The 20790-nt window shown below is 40.2% G+C and overlaps 1 protein-coding gene across 2 annotated transcripts in view; it reads left to right on the forward strand.

Annotated features, from left to right (window-relative positions):
* LOC126278114 (longitudinals lacking protein-like) overlaps positions 1-19890 on the forward strand; it is a 138977-nt gene extending 119087 nt beyond the window's left edge. For both annotated transcript variants that reach the window (XM_049977997.1, XM_049977998.1), the window contains exon 4: positions 17545-19890. In XM_049977997.1, coding sequence (XP_049833954.1) covers positions 17545-19050 — 1506 coding nt within the window. In that variant the 3' untranslated portion in view covers positions 19051-19890. The remainder of the gene's footprint in view (positions 1-17544) is intronic.
* Positions 19891-20790: the final 900 nt, after the last annotated feature.

The raw sequence follows: 20790 nt of genomic DNA on the forward strand, positions 1-20790 counted from the left end.
TGTTTATATTCTTTCAATGAATTTTAAGATAGTGATTGTAACACGAGGCATTAGCATATCAGTTGTAATGCAATAAATGTAAAAAATAGACATTAGAAGCAACGGCTACAGAATATAGTGTATTTTATAAGTGTAAATATAACCATAGTATGAAGTCTGATGTTTGCAAAAGCCATCATTGCGATGGCTCCACACAAAGAAAATGTAAATAAATAATAAAATAAATAAAAATATTTGGTTCACATCATCTCAGCTGTTTGTGTTACATAAAAAAATGTTTTCAGTGTTTTATTTTTTTATTTTTAAAGGCTTTCATTCAATAATTAAGAACTTCCCATATGACAGCTTGGATTAAATCATTGTTGAACAAAAACTGTTATGTGAACTGTGTAGTTCATAAAATGTTTTCTTCATATAGAGCCACATGTAAAATTGAAGTTCAATTCTTGTTAATGGAATTTCTCTTAAAGCTCATTACATAATGACTGCTGCTCATGAGTTACATTTGCAGCTTCCAGAATGAGATTTTCATCCTGCAGCGGATTGTGTGCTGACATGAAACTTCCTGGCAGATTAAAAAAAATGTGCCACACCGAGACTTGAACTCGGGATCTTTGCCTTTCACGGGCAAGTACTCTACCGACTGAGCTACCCAAGCATAACTTAAGACCTATTCCCACAGCTTCAGTTCTGCCAGTACCTCATATCCTACCTTCCAAACCTCACAGAAGCTGTTCTGTGAAACTCTCAGAACTAGCACTTCTGCAAGATAGGATATTGTGGAGACATGGCTTAGCCACAGCCTGGAGGATGTTTCCAGAATGAGATTTTCACTTTGCAGTGGAGTTTGCGATGATGTGAAACTTCCTGACAGATTAAAACTGTGTGCCAGACCAAGACTCGATCTTGGGACCTTTGCCTTTTGCAGGCAAGTGCTCTGCTGACTGAGCTACCCAAGCACGACTCATGACCTGAGTTTGAGTCTCGGTCCAGCACACAGTTTTAACCTGCCAGGAATTTCCATTTCCAGCTTGTTAGCATGGCACCTTCCAGTGACGGTAGCTGACATTGCTATCTTGTCAAGATTGACTATCATATGCAACTATTACTTTCGTTGTCTCTCTAGCTACTAGTGGTACAATTGGTCATACACAACTCAAGCTTCCCCATTTGGGCTAATCTCAGCAAGTTCATTTTGTATGTATAATTGTCTGCAGATGTTATGTAAAAAATTTCATTTGTCATATTATGAATGGCTGTTTATATTAATGTTATCTACCGTATATTACACAAATATTTCATTCAGTTTATATTGGATGGAGGAATAGATACCAACACCATGATATTGGAAGATATAATAATTCTTGAAAACAGTGTTCAAAATGTCGCAGAGGCATCAGTAGAAGACGAAGGGTAGCTCTGAGAGATAAAGTAGTGAAGGTGGCAGGGGATCGAATAGGTAAAAAGACAAAATTTAGTAGAAATCCTTGGATAACACAGGAGATATTGAATTTAATTTATGGAAGGAGAAAATACAGAAATGCAGGAAATGAAGCTGGCAAAAGGGAATACCAATGTCTAAAAAAATGAGACTGACAGGAAATGCAAATGCCCAAGCAATGGTTAATGTAAGGATTAGAAGCATACATCACTAGGGGAAAGATACATACTGCATACAGGAAAATTAATAGGCCTTTGGAGAAAAGAGAAGCAACTATATGCCTATCAAAAGCACACATGGAAAACCAGTACTAAGCAAAGAAGGAAAAGATCAAAGATGGGAGGAGTATATAGAGAGCCTATACAAGATAGATGAACTTGAAGGCAATATTATAGACGTGGAAGAAAATGTAAATGAAGAGGAGTTTGGAGATATGATACTGCAAGAAGAATTTGGTAGAACAATGAAAGACTTAAGTTGAAAAAAAGCCCCAGGGGTAGATGACATTCTGTCAGAACTACTGATAGCCATCGGAGAGCCAACCATGAAAAAACTATCCCATCTGGTGTGAGAGATGCACGAGACAGGCAAAATACTCTCAGATTTCAAGAAGAACGTAATAATTCCAATTCCAAAGAAATTAGGTGCTGACAAGTGGGAATATTACTGAAATATCAGTTTAATAAACCTTGTTTGCAAAATACTAACAAGAATTCTGTACAGAAGAATGGAAAGACTGATGAAAGCTGACGTCAGGGAAGATTGGTTTGGATTCCGGAGGAATGTTGCAACACATGAGGTAATACTGACTCTACAACTTATCTTGGAAGATAGGTTAAGGAAAGACAAACCTACGTTTATTTGTAATCTTGGAGAAAGCTTTCGACAGTATTGACTGAAATACTCTCTCTGAAATTCTGAAGATAGCAGGGGTAACATACGGGGAGTGAAATACTATCTACAGCTGATACAGAAGTCATAAAAGTTGAGGAGCATAAAAGGGAAGCAGTTGTTGAGAAGGGAATGAGACAGCATTGTAGCCTATCCTCTGTGTTATTCAGTCTGTACAATGAGAAAGCAGTAAAGGAAGCCAAAGAAAAATTTGGAGTGGGAATTAAAGTTCAGGAAAAAGGAATAAAAACTTTGAAGTTTGCTGATGACTGTAGTTCTGCCAGAGACAGCAAAGGACTTAAAAGAGCAGTTGCACAGAATGGACAGTATCTTGAAAGAGGAATATAAAATGAACAACAACAAAAGCGAAACAAGGATAACAGAATGTAGTCAGACTGAATCAGGTGATGCTCAGGGAATTAGATTAGGAAACAAGACACTTAAAATAGTAGATGAATATTGCTGTGTGGACAGCAAAGTAACTGATGATGACCAAAGTAGAGGGGTCATAAAATGTAGACTGCCAATGGCAAAAAAAGCAGTTCTGAAGAATTTAAATTTGTTAACATCAAATATAGATTTAAATATTAGGAAGCCTTTTCTGAAGGTATTTGTATGGAGTGTAGCCATGTGTGGAAGTGAAACATGGATGACAAGACTAGAAAAGAATAAAAGCTTTTGAAATGTGGTTGTACAGAAGAAGTCTGGACATTAGATGAATAGAACACATATCTAATGAGGAGATACTGAATAGAACTGGTGAGAATATAAATTCAAGGCACAACATGACTACAAGAAGGGATTGGTTGATAGGACACATTCTGAGATATTAAGGGATCACCAGTTTAGTGTTGGATGGGAGTGTGGTGGTAAAAATCGTTGAGGGAGACCAAGAGATGAATACAGTAAGCAGATTCTGAGGGATGTAAGTTGCAGTAGTTATTCAGATATGAAGACTTACACAGGATATAGTAGCATGGAGAGCTGCAGCAAACCAGTCTTCAGACTTAAGACCACAACTACAACTACTGCACAGGACACAACCTTAACCATTACGACACATAATTAATCACAGTAAAATTAGAAATACATAATAATTACATATGTAGTTTAATATCTAAACACAACAGATAATGCTGAATAATCAAAGAAAAAACTTTTTACATATTCCAACAAAATAAATATTTACTGCAAGAATCAAGATCAGAGGTCCTTACCTCTCAAGGCTGTCTCAACTAATTTTGCTCAGAGAAGTACTTTCTCAGATCCTGATGCAGATACAGACCTTTAATTGTATTATTTGCAGGATATCTTAACAAATATGCATCTGGTTTTGGCATACTTAAAATTACAAAAGGACCTTGTGCAAAAGTTGCCATTTTCCGTTTCTCTTGTTTAGGAGTTACTAGCTAGGATGATTTCCAGTAGCATTTTCTTGCTAACTTCAAACTTTTATTGTTCTCATAATTTAGTTTCCATTTACAGGCTTTGTCACTCTTACATTGATCAAAGTGTTTCTTACCTTTCTCCTCTCATTGTTCTACTTTTGTTGGAATGTACGGTATCTCGTTGACCCATTCATTTTTCTCTCTTTCTTATGGAACATCAACATAGTTGATGAATGACTGACTGACTGACTGACTGACTGACACACACACACACACACACACACACACACACACACACACACACACACCAATACTCTGAATCGGGGTTTATATGATGAAGCACTACACCTTTAACTACTTGATAATATTCATTCTGTTGCAGTTGTTGTTTTACTGTTCTCCATCTAGCATCTGCATTGTGCAATGTGGACATATTTCTACATACATCCAGATAGTATCTTTTATGCAAATCATCCTGAATCAAAAATACCAAAAACTATGACATTTTTGTTTATGGTTCCATGTCTGGTTCTAATCATTTCTGAGGATAGGATAGTGCTTCTGCAAAAATGTTGTCCTTTTCATCTATATGCACTATCTGGAAATCATATTCTTGAAGAGCTAGTGAGCAATAAGCCAGTCTCACATGTAATAACTTACATGTTTTTAAGACGCTCATTATTCTTGTGAGAGATTTTACACCATGGAATCTCTGTAATTAGCTCATCAACATTCTTGGGATAGTTTTGTGTGGGTACAATTATTTGATTGATGACCCATATGTCCAGAATCAACATTACATTTCCTTCTGATTCTGGAAGTGCCAAGAGTGGACTACAATATAGACCATTGGAAGGCCCTATCAGGTTCCACTCAAGCATTTTTTTTTATTTTTTTGCCCACTGCTTGTCTCTGTGAACATAGGTTGAGGTAAAAACTAGAGCAAAATGCCTTATGCAGAACTACCTCAATGTGAGAGGTTAACCACAGATTACTCTGTGTTCTCTTCAAATATATGACATATTCGTGCAATAGGTCAAACAATTGTTTTTTCTGAGCTCCTGGCAGATTTTCTGTCTCTTCTATCTTTAATCATACTTCTTTTTAACATCAAGAACTTGTGTAGATATCCTCAGCTGCACTGTTGTCTTACTACTATCCTTAGCAATTCTTACCATTATCCTTTGCAGTACATCCCAAGGTTACCCTCTTTCCATAACAACTTAAGTTTAACCTTCATATCATTTGCCAAAAATGAGACCCTGTCCAGAGAAAAGTCAATATGCAGGTCTTTATTTCATTCAAAATCAAGAACCAAGATGCAGTCAGTGATTAATTTTACAACTCACTCCAGCTATACAGGTTTAAAAGAATAAAACTTGCAAACTGGGGAAATACACTGAACTCTGCCTGGGCCAGACCAACCTATCAACAGCGAGTGTTTCAATGTCAAGAACTAAACTGGATGAAACTGTATACATGCCAGAAAGGTCAACAGCACCTGTAATTGTCAAGAGAGCAAACTGAAAGAGAAAGAGATAACTGTAAACAAGCGACTGTCCATGTATGGCAGATTTTAGTTGGTCTGGCTATTAAATTAGTGAACACACAAGTGAATTGAGTCTGTGACGACCTTACCTTAATGCCTCCATTGGCAGAGGTTCTTTCCAACACAAAGCATGGGTGCACACTGTAGGCAGCAGCTGTGACCAGTTCACTGGCTGCCAGCATTGCTGATTCCATGTCCTTCATCTCCTTGTCTTTATCACCAGGTGTGGATACCAAAATTAATCCCTTGATAACTAGAAAGATGCATAATTTTGCTACATTTTCTGGTTTTATCTCCAGATGTGCCCATAATCTAACATTCTTTGATTGAGTGACAGTGGCTCCAGAACTTCGAAATTGTGAACCAGAAATGTAAGTGTCTTGTATCTCTCAGACACCTTCTGGAAAAAAAACTTCTTGAGATCACATTCACAGTGGTGCCTGTGTCCAGAACAATTGTTATAGGAACATCCTAAATGCTAGCCCTTATTGCTGATTGCGGCATTGGAGGGACTCTGTTGCACATAATCACATCTGAGAAAAGTTCGTCTGTTATATCAGTCTCATTGTTATATGGCAGCGCCTTAATGCCTTTGTCACAACCACTATCCCATCTTGTTACCAACATTCTGGGAGTATACATGCCAGGTTGTTTTCCAACCCTTGTTCTGTTGGGCAGTTACTGTGTGTAATTACCAGTTGTGGTATTTCCAATGTGTATTTTTCTATGGCTGCTGGTGGTTATTTTGCCAATAACTATTATTAGTTGGTGTCACCGTAATTAAATCTTTCTCATCTTTTTTGCTTGTTCCTATTATGGTAGAAGTTGTTTCCATTATAATTACCCTTATTCTGATTTTGATATCCATTCTAATGGTTGTTATGATTAGGACACACAGTATTTTGATCGTGGGTTTGTTCTGAGACCCAGCCATTGCTTGTACAAGGCCCAACTAAGTCTTGTCTTGACTTTATGTATTCTTGGATCAAATTGAAGGCATTTAACACTCCCATGGAGTTCTCCAGGTTAGCTTCAGAAACATGTATTAATTTCTCTGTAATTTCTATCAGCAGTTTTGCATTCTGAATCCTAAGAATGTCCTTATGAGACATTGGATCATCCCAGTAACATGTTTTATTCAGATACTTTCCAAAATATCTCCTGAGACTGCCATTTCAAAAATAAAAGGGCTCAAGGTTAGAAACCTCTTTCCACGGTCTCTCCTGCACTTCATGAGACCAGTTTGACATGAATTTATAACCCCTGCCACCCATTAGGCTACATTACATCAATGTGGTTATTCACTTACATAGCTGATGTTCTGGGACCATGCCCATCGGTGTGGCAATACTAGTCTGCATCTGCGAATAAACAAGATTAGGTGGACGGTGTTCTTGTCAGCGGAGTGTGCTTGGAATTTCCTATGTTTGAGCTGTTTTTCTTCCATAAGCATTACTGCATACATTGGTGTCACTGGTACTACACCATGTGAATAGGGAAAAATGTTTCTAAGTGGTACAGATGAATTGTGATGATTGTATTCTGAGATGAGACTCAATGTCTGAACTCTCTCTGAATCATGTATTTTCTGTTATCAATCTTGCACTGCCTCCCCCACCCTCACCCTCCACCCACCGGGACGTCAGTTAACTCTTCATTAACCAGTTCACCCTTTTCTGTTCAATACTTTTTAACTGTGAAAAGTCAATCCTCATTTGTTATTTTAGTTCTAACAAGCCTTATTTAAGTATATCCTCATTAGGATCTTTGTCAGTCGACAAGTTGCGAACTGCAGCTTGCACTTACTTGCTAATGCACTGGCCAATCTTTTCACAGTAAACTGTTGCTGGTTCCTTTGGTCCTGTTCTAGTGACAAATTAATCACTTGTTTGGATAGATTACTCATTGTTTTGGTCAAAGATTGCTGACTCTCTTTAATGTCATTTAATTCTTTGGCTAGTTTTTGAATAGTCTCAGAAATTATCTCTTGTGCTTGTACCTTTCACAATTCTGAGATTTCATTTGCTAATTATGTACCTAGGTGGCTAAGAAGTTAAGTAAGCATCAAAGACATGTCCTGCCTGGCTGGCACCTCTTCTTGATTTTTGGCTACAATTTTCAACTGATGCAAAATCTCGACCAAAGGATCTTAAATCTGTTGCAATGACACACTTGATTCAATTATCTCCTCAACTGGCTGAACATTATCTAGATTTTACTTTCCCATTTTCTACTGATGGCAAGTTCAAACCACAACAAAAATATTATCTCTGATAAGAACCCTTTATTCCCAACTAACGTGCAAGCAATTTATATTTTAAAACACACACACACATAATATTTACTAATAGACACTGGAAACAGAAAAGCAGTTTTCACTTGCAAAGAGTAGACAACTAACATTGTGTGCCATTACAACAATGCATCCCACTATCTTTTCAAGAGAAAGAAATCCTATTTTTGGCTCCAAATATTGCTAGAAGATCTGCATCAACAATTCAGCACAATGGACTTTAAGCAACAGTTGAAAGTTTGACTTGACTCGGCTTAGTTCCTGTCATTCCCTCTGCAACACAGGGCTGTAACGAAATTCCTCCACCTGGTATGATTTCTAGCAAGTCCCATCACTTCGCTCTAGGTTTTCCCATCCTCTGCAGCTTCTCTCGATTGTCCTTTTCCAGGTTTGTTTGGGATGACCACGTTTTCTATCTCCATGAGAGTTCCTGTCCAGCACCACCCTTACAACAGCTCCATCTGGTTTCCTCAATGTAAGCCCAATCCAGTTCCATTTTCTTTCCTTGATTTGTATATTGATTGGTTGCTGATTTGTCTGCCTCCAAAGATCTTAATTTTTTAAATTATATCTGGCCATCTCAAATTTAAAATATGCCAGAGACAGTTGTTGATAAAAACTTGGAGATGGTTTTTGATGTGGTTAGTCACTTTCCAAGTTTTGCAACCATACAACAGGACAGCCTTCACATTGCTACTGAAAAGCCAGAGTTTGGTCTTCTTTGAGATGTTCCTATTTCTCCAAACAGGGCACAGTTGTACAAACGCAGCATTTGCTTTGTGAATGTGACTATGGACGTCCTCCACAACACATCCTGTAGTCATGACTATGCTTCCAAGATACAGGAAGGATTGGACCTGTTTTAATTCCTCTCCATTAATGGCAGCCTAGTCATGATGCTAGAATTTATCCACATTTCTCTGTGTTTTGCAAACATTTATCTTGATGCCTGCAACTTCTGCCACACTCTGTAACCAGGCCAGTTTCTCTTCGATATCGTTGTGCCATTAAGCAGATGTTGGCTGCGAAATCTAGATCTTCGAGCCTATCCTGCATCCCCCATTGCACACCTCTCTTCCATCTCCTCATCACTCTCTTCATCACATGGTCCAACACCAAAAAGAAATAGTGTTGGTGAAAGAATACGCCCTTGTCACACTCCTGAATTAACTTGGAAAGGCTGTGTTGGTCTCCATTATGTAGTACTTGGCATTCATAATCTTCATACATTTCCTTGATGATGTCAGAAATCTTCCTTGGGATGCCATGTTTTGCAAATGTATCCCTCATGACTCTTTGACTGACAGAGGCAAAAACCTTTTCAAAGTCAATGAAGGTAAGGTATGTTGCCACTCCACACTTTGTTCCAGAGTAATTCTGAGAGTATTCATATAGCTTCAGATAGCTTCAATGTTTTCTAAAACCTGCCTGCTATCTCCTCAGTTGTGCTTCTACAGAACCCTTAATTCAGTTTAAAATGATCCTCAAAAGTACCTTACTAGGGTAATGTTCAATCAGTTGTTGCAGTTAGTAACATCTCCTTTTCTGGGTATTTTCATGATAATACCTCGTTTCCAATCTATTGGAGTTGAATACTGGTACAAGAGAAGTGGCTAGGTATCTGAATAAGTACAAAAGTAATTTGACTTGTTTTCATGTTACAACATGAAATTCATATGTGATGGACCAGGACTTGGCTTCAGTGGCACATGCTTGTCCACCCAAAACTCACTAAAGCATGTAACAGAAACACAATAAAATGATAAGAAATACAACACTGTAATACAATACAACCAGTCCTGTCACAGGCAGCAGTGTATTGCAAAGAGATTGAAAAGTAATATTTTTGGTATTATAAATTATATGTATCTGACTCTTATTACTGAACCTCTTTATTGTTAATCTGTGCTGTTAAAATGATTATTGAGGTTAATACAGATTCATGTTGAATTACTTTCTTTTGCAGTACTGAATTCAGTTTGATATATATGATATCCAAAAAGCTATTCCTCGAAACTGCATTTTTCTGAATTGGAAATCATGCAAATATATATATATATATATATATATATATATATATATATATATATATATATATATATATATATATATATATATTAAAAATAAAGATTCCAAGACTTACCAAGCGGGAAAGCGCCGGCAGACAGGCACATGAACAAAACACACACACAGAATTACAAGCTTTCGCAACTGGCAGTTGCTTCGTCAGGAAGGAAGGAAGGAGAGGGAAAAATGAAAGGGTGTGGGTTTTAAGGGAGAGGGTAAGGAGTCATTCCAATCCCGGGAGCGGAAAGACTTCCCTTAGGGGAAAAAAAGGACAGGTATACACTCGCGCACACACACACACACACATATCCATCCGCACATACACAGACACAAGCAGACATATTTAAAGGCAAAGAGTTAAGGGCAGAGATGTCAGTCGAGGCGGAAGTACAGAGGCAAAGAAGTTGTTGAAAGACAGGTGAGGTATGAGCGGCGGCAACTTGAAATTAGCGGAGGTTGAGGCCTGGCGGATATCGAGAAGAGAGGATATACTGAAGGGCGAGTTCCCATCTCCGGAGTTGGTGGGAAGTATCCAGATAACTCTGACGGTGTAACACTGTGCCAAGATGTGCTGGCCGTGCATCAAGGCATGTTTAGCCACAGGGTGATCCTCATTACCAACAAACACTGTCTGCCTGTGTCCATTCATGCGAATGGACAGTTTGTTGCTGGTCATTCCCACATAGAAAGCATCACAGTGCAGGCAGGTCAGTTGGTAAATCACGTGGGTGCTTTCACATGTGGCTCTCCCTTTGATTGTGTACACCTTCCGGGTTACAGGACTGGAGTAGGTGGTGGTGGGAGGGTGCATAGGACAGGTTTTACACCGGGGGCGGTTGCAAGGGTAGGAGCCAGAGGGTAGGGGAGGTGGTTTGGGGATTTCATAGGGATGAACCAAGAGGTTACGAAGGTTAGGTGGACGGCGGAAAGACACTCTTGGTGGAGTGGGGAGGATTTCATGAAGGATGGATCTCATTTCGGGGCAGGATTTTAGGAAGTCGTATCCCTGCTGGAGAGCCACATTCAAGGTCTGATCCAGTCCTGGGAAGTATTCTGTTACAAGTGGGGCACTTTTGGGGTTCTTCTGTGAGAGGTTCTGGGTTTGAGGGGATGAGGAAGTGGCTCTGGTTATCTGCTTCTGTACCAGGTTGGGAGGGTAGTTGCGGGATGCGAAAGCTGTTTTCAGGTTGTTGGTGTAATGGTCGAGGGATTCAGGACTGGAGCAGATTCGTTTGCCACGAAGGCCTAGGCTGTAGGGAAGGGACCGTTTGATATGGAATGGGTGGCAGCTGTCATAATGGAGGTACTGTTGCTTGTTGGTGGGTTTGATGTGGACGGATGTGTGCAGCTGGCCATTGGACAGATGGAGGTCAACATCTAGGAAAGTGGCATGGGATTTGGAGTAGGACCAGGTGAATCTGATGGAACCAAAGGAGTTGAGGTTGGAGAGGAAATTCTGGAGTTGTTCTTCACTGTGAGTCCAGATCATGAAGATGTCGTCAATAAATCTGTACCAAACTTTGGGTTGGCAGGCTTGGGTAACCAAGAAGGCTTCCTCTAAGCGACCCATAAATAGGTTGGCATACGAGGGGGCCATCCTGGTACCCATGGCTGTTCCCTTTGATTGTTGGTATGTCTGGCCTTCAAAAGTGAAGAAGTTGTGGGTCAGGATGAAGCTGGCTAAGGTGACGAGGAAAGAGGTTTTAGGTAGGGTGGCAGGTGATCGGCGTGAAAGGAAGTGCTCCATTGCAGCGAGGCCCTGGACGTGCGGGATATTTGTGTATAGGGAAGTGGCATCAATGGTTACCAGGATGGTTTCTGGGGGTAACAGACTGGGTACGGATTCCAGGCGTTCGAGAAAGTGGTTGGTGTCTTTGATGAAGGATGGGAGACTGCATGTAATGGGTTGAAGGTGTTGATCTACGTAGGCAGAGATGCGTTCTGTGGGGGCTTGGTAACCAGCTACAATGGGGCGGCCAGGATGTTTGGGTTTGTGAATTTTAGGAAGTAGGTAGAAGGTAGGAGTGCGAGGTGACGGTGGGGTGAGGAGTTTGATGGAGTCAGGTGAAAGGTTTTGTAGGGGGCCTAAGGTTCTGAGGATTCCTTGAAGCTCCGCCTGGACATCAGGAATGGGATTACTTCGGCAAACTTTGTATGTAGAGTTGTCTGAAAGCTGACGCAGTCCCTCAGCCACATACTCCCGACGATCAAGTACCACAGTCGTGGAACCCTTGTCAGCCGGAAGAATGATGATGGATCGGTCAGCTTTCAGATCACGGATAGCCTGGGATTCGGCTGTGGTGATGTTGGGAGTAGGATTAAGGTTTTTCAAGAAAGATTGAGAGGCAAGGCTGGAAGTGAGAAATTCCTGGAAGGTTTGGAGAGGGTGATTTTGAGGAAGAGGAGGTGGGTCCCGCTGTGATGGAGGACGGAACTGTTGCAGGCAGGGTTCAATTTGGATAGTGTCTTGGGGAGTTGGATCATTAGGAGTGGGATCAGGATTGTTTTTCTTCGTGGCAAAGTGATATTTCCAGCAGAGACTACGAGTGTAGGACAGTAAATCCTTGACAAGGGCAGTTTGGTTGAACCTGGGAGTGGGGCTGAAGGTGAGGCCTTTGGATAGGACAGAGGTTTCGGATTGGGAGAGGGGTTTGGAGGAAAGGTTAACTACTGAATTGGGGTGTTGTGGTTCCACAACAATCTGGAACCACAACACCCCACTCCTAATGATCCAACTCCCCAAGACACTATCCAAATTGAACCCTGCCTGCAACAGTTCCGTCCTCCATCACAGCGGGACCCACCTCCTCTTCCTCAAAATCACCCTCTCCAAACCTTCCAGGAATTTCTCACTTCCAGCCTTGCCTCTCAATCTTTCTTGAAAAACCTTAATCCTACTCCCAACATCACCACAGCCGAATCCCAGGCTATCCGTGATCTGAAAGCTGACCGATCCATCATCATTCTTCCGGCTGACAAGGGTTCCACGACTGTGGTACTTGATCGTCGGGAGTATGTGGCTGAGGGACTGCGTCAGCTTTCAGACAACTCTACATACAAAGTTTGCCGAAGTAATCCCATTCCTGATGTCCAGGCGGAGCTTCAAGGAATCCTCAGAACCTTAGGCCCCCTACAAAACCTTTCACCTGACTCCATCAAACTCCTCACCCCACCGTCACCTCGCACTCCTACCTTCTACCTACTTCCTAAAATTCACAAACCCAAACATCCTGGCCGCCCCATTGTAGCTGGTTACAAAGCCCCACAGAATGTATCTTTGCCTACGCAGATCAACACCTTCAACCCATTATATGCAGTCTCCCATTCTTCATCAAAGACGCCAACTACTTTCTCAAACGCCTGGAATCCTTACCCAGTCTGTTATCCCTGGAAACCAGCCTTGTAACCATTGATGCCACTTCCTTATACACAAATATCCCACACGTCCAGGGCCTCACTGCGATGGAGCATTTCCTTTCACGCCGATCACCTGCCACCCTACCTAAAACCTCTTTCCTCGTCACCTTAGCCAGCTTCATCCTGACCCACAACTTCTTCACTTTTGAAGGCCAGACATACCAACAATCAAAGGGAACAGCCATGGGTACCAGGATGGCCCCCTCGTATGCCAACCTATTTATGGGTCGCTTAGAGGAAGCCTTCTTGGTTACCCAAGCCTGCCAACCCAAAGTTTGGTACAGATTTATTGACGACATCTTCATGATCTGGACTCACAGTGAAGAACAACTCCAGAATTTCCTCTCCAACCTCAACTCCTTTGGTTCCATCAGATTCACCTGGTCCTACTCCAAATCCCATGCCACTTTCCTAGATGTTGACCTCCATCTGTCCAATGGCCAGCTGCACACATCCGTCCACATCAAACCCACCAACAAGCAACAGTACCTCCATTATGACAGCTGCCACCCATTCCATATCAAACGGTCCCTTCCCTACAGCCTAGGCCTTCGTGGCAAACGAATCTGCTCCAGTCCTGAATCCCTCGACCATTACACCAACAACCTGAAAACAGCTTTCGCATCCCGCAACTACCCTCCCAACCTGGTACAGAAGCAGATAACCAGAGCCACTTCCTCATCCCCTCAAACCCAGAACCTCTCACAGAAGAACCCCAAAAGTGCCCCACTTGTAACAGAATACTTCCCAGGACTGGATCAGACCTTGAATGTGGCTCTCCAGCAGGGATACGACTTCCTAAAATCCTGCCCCGAAATGAGATCCATCCTTCATGAAATCCTCCCCACTCCACCAAGAGTGTCTTTCCGCCGTCCACCTAACCTTCGTAACCTCTTGGTTCATCCCTATGAAATCCCCAAACCACCTCCCCTACCCTCTGGCTCCTACCCTTGCAACCGCCCCCGGTGTAAAACCTGTCCTATGCACCCTCCCACCACCACCTACTCCAGTCCTGTAACCCGGAAGGTGTACACAATCAAAGGGAGAGCCACATGTGAAAGCACCCACGTGATTTACCAACTGACCTGCCTGCACTGTGATGCTTTCTATGTGGGAATGACCAGCAACAAACTGTCCATTCGCATGAATGGACACAGGCAGACAGTGTTTGTTGGTAATGAGGATCACCCTGTGGCTAAACATGCCTTGATGCACGGCCAGCACATCTTGGCACAGTGTTACACCGTCCGAGTTATCTGGATACTTCCCACCAACACCAACCTATCCGAACTCCGGAGATGGGAACTCGCCCTTCAGTATATCCTCTCTTCTCGATATCCGCCAGGCCTCAACCTCCGCTAATTTCAAGTTGCCGCCGCTCATACCTCACCTGTCTTTCAACAACTTCTTTGCCTCTGTACTTCCGCCTCGACTGACATCTCTGCCCTTAACTCTTTGCCTTTAAATATGTCTGCTTGTGTCTGTGTATGTGCGGATGGATATGTGTGTGTGTGTGTGTGCGCGAGTGTATACCTGTCCTTTTTTTCCCCTAAGGGAAGTCTTTCCGCTCCCGGGATTGGAATGACTCCTTACCCTCTCCCTTAAAACCCACACCCTTTCATTTTTCCCTCTCCTTCCTTCCTTCCTGACGAAGCAACTGCCAGTTGCGAAAGCTTGTAATTCTGTGTGTGTGTTTTGTTCATGTGCCTGTCTGCCGGCGCTTTCCCGCTTGGTAAGTCTTGGAATCTTTATTTTTAATATATTTTTCCCATGTGGAAGTTTCTTTCTGTTTTATTTACATCGTCATTATATATATATATATATATATATATATATATATATATTAAAAACAAAGATTCCAAGACTTACCAAGCGGGAAAGCGCCGGCAGACAGGCACATGAACAAAACACACAAACACACACACAGAATTACGAGCTTTCGCAACTGGCAGTTGCTTCGTCAGGAAAGAGGGAAGGAGAGGGAAAAATGAAAGGATGTGGGTTTTAAGGGAGAGGGTAAGGAGTCATTCCAATCCCGGGAGCGGAAAGACTTCCCTTAGGGGAAAAAAAGGACAGGTGTACACTCGCACACACACACACATATATCCATCCGCTCCCGGGATTGGGATGACTCCTTACCCTCTCCCTTAAAACCCACATCCTTTCATTTTTCCCTCTCCTTCCCTCTTTCCTGACGAAGCAACTGCCAGTTGCGAAAGCTCGTAATTCTGTGTGTGTGTTTGTGTGTTTTGTTCATGTGCCTGCCTGCCGGCGCTTTCCTGCTTGGTAAGTCTTGGAATCTTTGTTTTTAATATATTTTTCCCATGTGGAAGTTTCTTTCTGTTATATATATATATATATATATATATATATATATATATATGATGTAAATAAAATAGAAAGAAACTTCCACATGGGAAAAATATATTAAAAACAAAGATTCCAAGACTTACCAAGCGGGAAAGCGCCGGCAGACAGGCACATGAACAAAACACACACACAGAATTACGAGCTTTCGCAACTGGCAGTTGCTTCATCAGGAAAGAGGGAAGGAGAGGGAAAAATGAAAGGATGTCGGTTTTAAGGGAGAGGGTAAGGAGTCATTCCAATCCCGGGAGCGGAAAGACTTCCCTTAGGGGAAAAAAAGGACAGGTGTACACTCGCACACACACACACACACACACACACACACACACACACACACACATCCATCCGCACATACACATACTGTGTATGTAAAATTTTTGCATTTAGTTCCCCCAAAAAATTAAACTCAAGAGTCTGTCTGAATGTTAAGCTCACTCTTCAGTAGACAGACATTATGTGATCAGAGCTGAATAAAGACCACACAAAGTGCAATGCACAGTGCTGTTGTTGGCTAATGATTTACAGCTGCCATACTGTGTTTGAATTGAAGGAAATTTTCCTAAACTGTGATCTAAAATGCGAGCTCTAGGTTTTCAGGCCATTTTGCAGCAATTCCTCTGAACCAAAAGTCAGATATTGTTTTCAAGAAGAATGAAAAAAATCTCATAAAGATTTAATGTACACCTCGAATTTTTATTTCCATAGAAATGCAATTATTAGTTCCTTGCATGAAATTTCATTTTACTAATTAAATCAAATACTAGTCCACTATCTGTGCAGCCTTTCATTTACATACAATTGTTTTACATCAATTCTCATCCCCCAACCTCCCTAACCCATGCAAGTCGTCATTTGGCACATCAGATATACCTCTTAACGATACACTTTGCAGCACAGAGGCTGTAGCATGTGCTATAAGAACAAGCCATCTCTGGTCTACACAATCTCAATGCAGTAAAGAAAAATAATCAAGCAATGGAAAATCCAGAATGGAATGTAACAGTATTATGAGGAGAGATTCTGAGTTGCATATAGGCACAACAAAAAGGCTCTCACAATTAAAGCTTTCAGCCATTAAGGCCTTAATCAACAATAGACACACACACACACACACACACACACACACACACACACACACACACACACACCTGAAGTCTCAGGCAACTGTAACCACATACCTTCAGTAACCGCCCCCCCCCCCCCCCTCAATCCAGTTCAAAAGAGAATCACAAACATATCTCATTAACTTCATGGTAAGTAGCAGTGTTTGTTGTGAAGCTGCTTTACAATTAGTTATGTACTGTAAAAGAGACTGTACAGAAAAACAGCAATACTATAACTGAGGAGGCAGCAGCTGTTTTTTTCCCTCTAATTTACTTGATTAAATTTATCTGGTGTTAAACATGAATATCATTAAGTAATATTATGATAGTGAATTGTTAATGTAATATACAGATTAGGTTTCTGATTTCCTTGTCTTTGTTAATGTATACCTTGAGTTGTTCCACATCTGCTTCTTGATGGGGTCAACAGAACATGATGAATGAATCAGTCAGCCAGAAGTCAATCATAACCACACACAATACAATAGAGTTAGTAATGCCAGGAAATTATGAAGCACATGAAACATGTCTCTAATAAGTCACTGATTGTATAAATTATCTGATTATCTAAATTTTGTCAATTTTAAATTCCTATTGTTAGCAAAACCTGCAACAATGATCATTCTATCTTGATCATTGTTCTTACACTGTGTAGTTTATAAAGCAAAATTTGGAAATTAATATTGTATCAATAACTTCTTCATTTATAATCCTTTAAACACTGATAGAGTACCATGTAGATGAGAATCAGTGATAATATTTAATTTTAACACATCTATTGGAAAGAAACAATTTATTATGTCTAATTCTGTTCTTTAAAATATCTTTATTTAATTCACATATCTGAAGATTTTCATTTCTGATAAAATCTAAACCGGTGTCTGCTTTTTAAGACCTGAAGAAACTGTTGTGTGAGATATTTTATGTAGCTGCTTCCATTAACGATAAACTTACAATCAGTCATTGCTTCTGTGACAATGATGTACCCTATTAATATGTATAGAGAAAGCTTATCTTTTCTGTTGCAGGATCTTTCTCCCTTAGATGCGAGATATGGATCTCCTTGTGTGATAACAGGGTCACGGCAACTGGGATCTGATATTCAGATAAGTAACCACACCAGATCCTCTACACCCTTCCAGTTCCCATTTTCTCCATTTGCTGCTGGCTTTCCAAGTAGTTTTGGTGCTGGCTTCCCTGATATGGGCATAGATGCTTTAAGTCGGCAAAACTGCTCAATACTGAATCTCCTCCACCAACAGAGCTTGCTCGCTTCACCAGTATCAGAAGATGGTGGACGATCCCCATTTGGAACAGTTGGCTCTGGTATTTTCAGATGCTCAGTCTGTTTGGCTTCCTTCCCTTCATCTTGGCTCCTGGAACAACATTCTGATTTGCAGCACTCTGTACCATCTCAAGCTGAAGATACAGAAAGTGAAGAGAAACCTTTCAAATGTGATCAGTGTGGACAGAGCTACAGATATCGATCCGCTTATTTGAAGCATAGAGAACAAAACCATAGAGCTCGCTTACCGGCAGACAAGCTCTTCACTTGTGATGTCTGTGGAATGCAGTTTCGATACTTGAAGTCTTTCAAGAAACATCGTCTTAACCATGCTCTGGAAAAGTTACACTCTAAGTCTCCATCAGAATTTGACATATTTACACGCTCTATCAGAAATAACGGAATGCTTGGGGATCTTCTTGGAGAGAGAGCACTTCGAAATAGCAGTGTACCTGAATCTGCGACAGATTACAGTGGGAAGATATTTCCATTCATGCATAAAGGAAATGAATCAAACAGTGACAGTACTTTGAATACAACTGTGACATCGTCAGATAAGGATATGGAAAAATCTGCTGCAACACCTACTGCAAGTGCTCCAACCCCAGAAAGCAGCAGTGAACAAGTTTCAAGCTCAAATGAGGCTGTTGTTCGAAACATGTCTGAAGAAAAACCGGTCTTGAATCCCAGTTATGAGCGCATACCTAGTGGATCATTATCTAAACTGGGGGGTCAAAACTTGTACAGATTTCCCCTCAGTGATTATTATTATGGTGGTAGTGCCAGCACAACAGAAGGAAGCTCAGTAGAAGAAAAGAAAGTGTTTAAAACAGAAAAGACATCTGAGGCAGAACAAGATGAAACAATAGATTCTATGACATTTGCACTGTCTATGACATCCAGTGGAAGTAATACTTTCCGTTCAGCACACGAAGCTTCACTTATCAATTTACTTCGTATGGATGCTGCTGAAAGACAACGAGAACGTAGGTTTGCTTGCCCATTTTGTGGCAAGTGTGTACGATCAAAGGAAAACCTGAAGTTGCATGTCCGGAAACATACTGGAGAGCGGCCATTTGTGTGTCTATTTTGTGGACGGGCATTTGGGGGAAAGAGTGATTTAACTCGTCACCTTCGCATACACACAGGTGAACGCCCCTACCATTGTGAAATGTGCGGCAAATGCTTTGCGAGAGCTGACTATTTATCTAAGCATCTGACCACACATATACATAACTCCCAGCGATGAATATATGTATTTCAAAGTGTTTTGTGCAGATTTTACAATATTTATTTATTTTAAGTACATATGTACTGGTTCTGTATGAAATGCATGCATTTCTTCATATAGTTTTTTTCACTGTATTGTACTGTATTAATTTTCTCAGCATATTTCTGTTATTTTGATCTCTCTTGAATTTATTTTTATACTTCTTAATTCACAGTTAAATGTGGGGAAAGTGTTAGAGATAAATAGCATATTCGTAGAAGTGTGTTAAGTAACATAAGCATAAAAAACTTCAACTGCCAAAATTAATAATAATACATTTTAATTGTACAACTATCATAAATTGTGGGAATAATAAGTAACAAAATACTTTTCCAGAATGTGCCCAAATACTTTTCTGGGCTGATTATTTTGTTACTGCAGTAAGTATATCATTTCATGTTGGAAAATTTTGCCATTTTGTTGCAGTATACTGCAACAGCTGCCATTCTAGAAGCAATACTCAAGTGTTTTGATGTCATACATGTTACTGTGATGTAATTTTACCAATAATGTCAATGTAATTTTCTCTACAGAATGATTTTAACTCTAGCGTGTTTAATACAATGTAAAAAGATGTGTAGATTTATTGTAATATATACTCTTTTTGTCAGGAGGCCGTTAACCAAATCTATAAGATTAAATTCACTGAATGCTGCAATGAATTCTACTTAGTGGGTGTCATAGTGTTTATCATGCAAACATTGAAATGGGTCCTTGTGGTGCAATACAGATGTTAACAATAACAATAGATGTTGTACTTGAAACAGTATTGTAGTTATCCATTCTTTAAATTAAAAAGAAGAAAAGGTCTCTGCTTTATATTCTAGTGAAAATCCTCTTTATTTCCAAGTGTGCCAGGTTAAATTGCTCCATATATCACAATTGTGACTTTTGGGTCAGATAGAGTATGCACATACATGTGATTAACTAAATGATGTGCAAATTATGAAAATAATGATAATTTCTATCCCACATTCTTTTCCTGAATCTTGCTACATGCTGTATGTTATTCATGTAATAAGGTTGCCTAGATTGAAATGTGATATTTAGCGAACATTCAAAATTAAAAGCTGAATGACAGCTTGAGAGACAGGGACAAGTTGAAGAGTACTAAGAGACATGAACATTTAAAAAAGGAACAAAATTTATAACTTTTCAATTAAAAATATAATTTCTTTAGGGAATTGAAGAAGAAATGAAGAATTGAATCCATTGTTAGTTCTGAATAATCTTGTGTACCTTGTGTCTCTATTTTAATCCAGTATCTGGAAATACTTTACTTGCTCCTGATCAGGAGCATGATGGAGAGAGAGAGGAAAAAATGGCAAGTGTACCTTTTTCTCAAAGGTCAGTCTTTATAGTCTCACCACTGAATACTTGATAAATGATAGGATGTGTTCATACAAATGGTGCATTGGAGAATAGGAAAAATGTAGTAATAAAAGTCATTTTTTCTGTTGTAGCTGACGTTTTTATGATATATATCTCATGTTCAAGTTATTTATTTAGCATCTGCTGGAAAACATGTTATATGTACGCATAATTTCCATGTGTGCTATGGCAAGGAAATCAACAAGTTTTTATTACTGGCTGACAGCTATTTTCTGCAATCCAGATTACACATTTAGGGCAATTTGAAGATTAATTAAACAGACATGAGAAATGATCATTTGCACATATGATTATTAGACTGATATCATTTTGTATTATTAATTCTGA

The sequence above is a fragment of the Schistocerca gregaria genome, chromosome 6 (assembly GCF_023897955.1).
Source record: "Schistocerca gregaria isolate iqSchGreg1 chromosome 6, iqSchGreg1.2, whole genome shotgun sequence".
NCBI classification, from domain to species: Eukaryota; Metazoa; Arthropoda; class Insecta; order Orthoptera; family Acrididae; genus Schistocerca; species Schistocerca gregaria.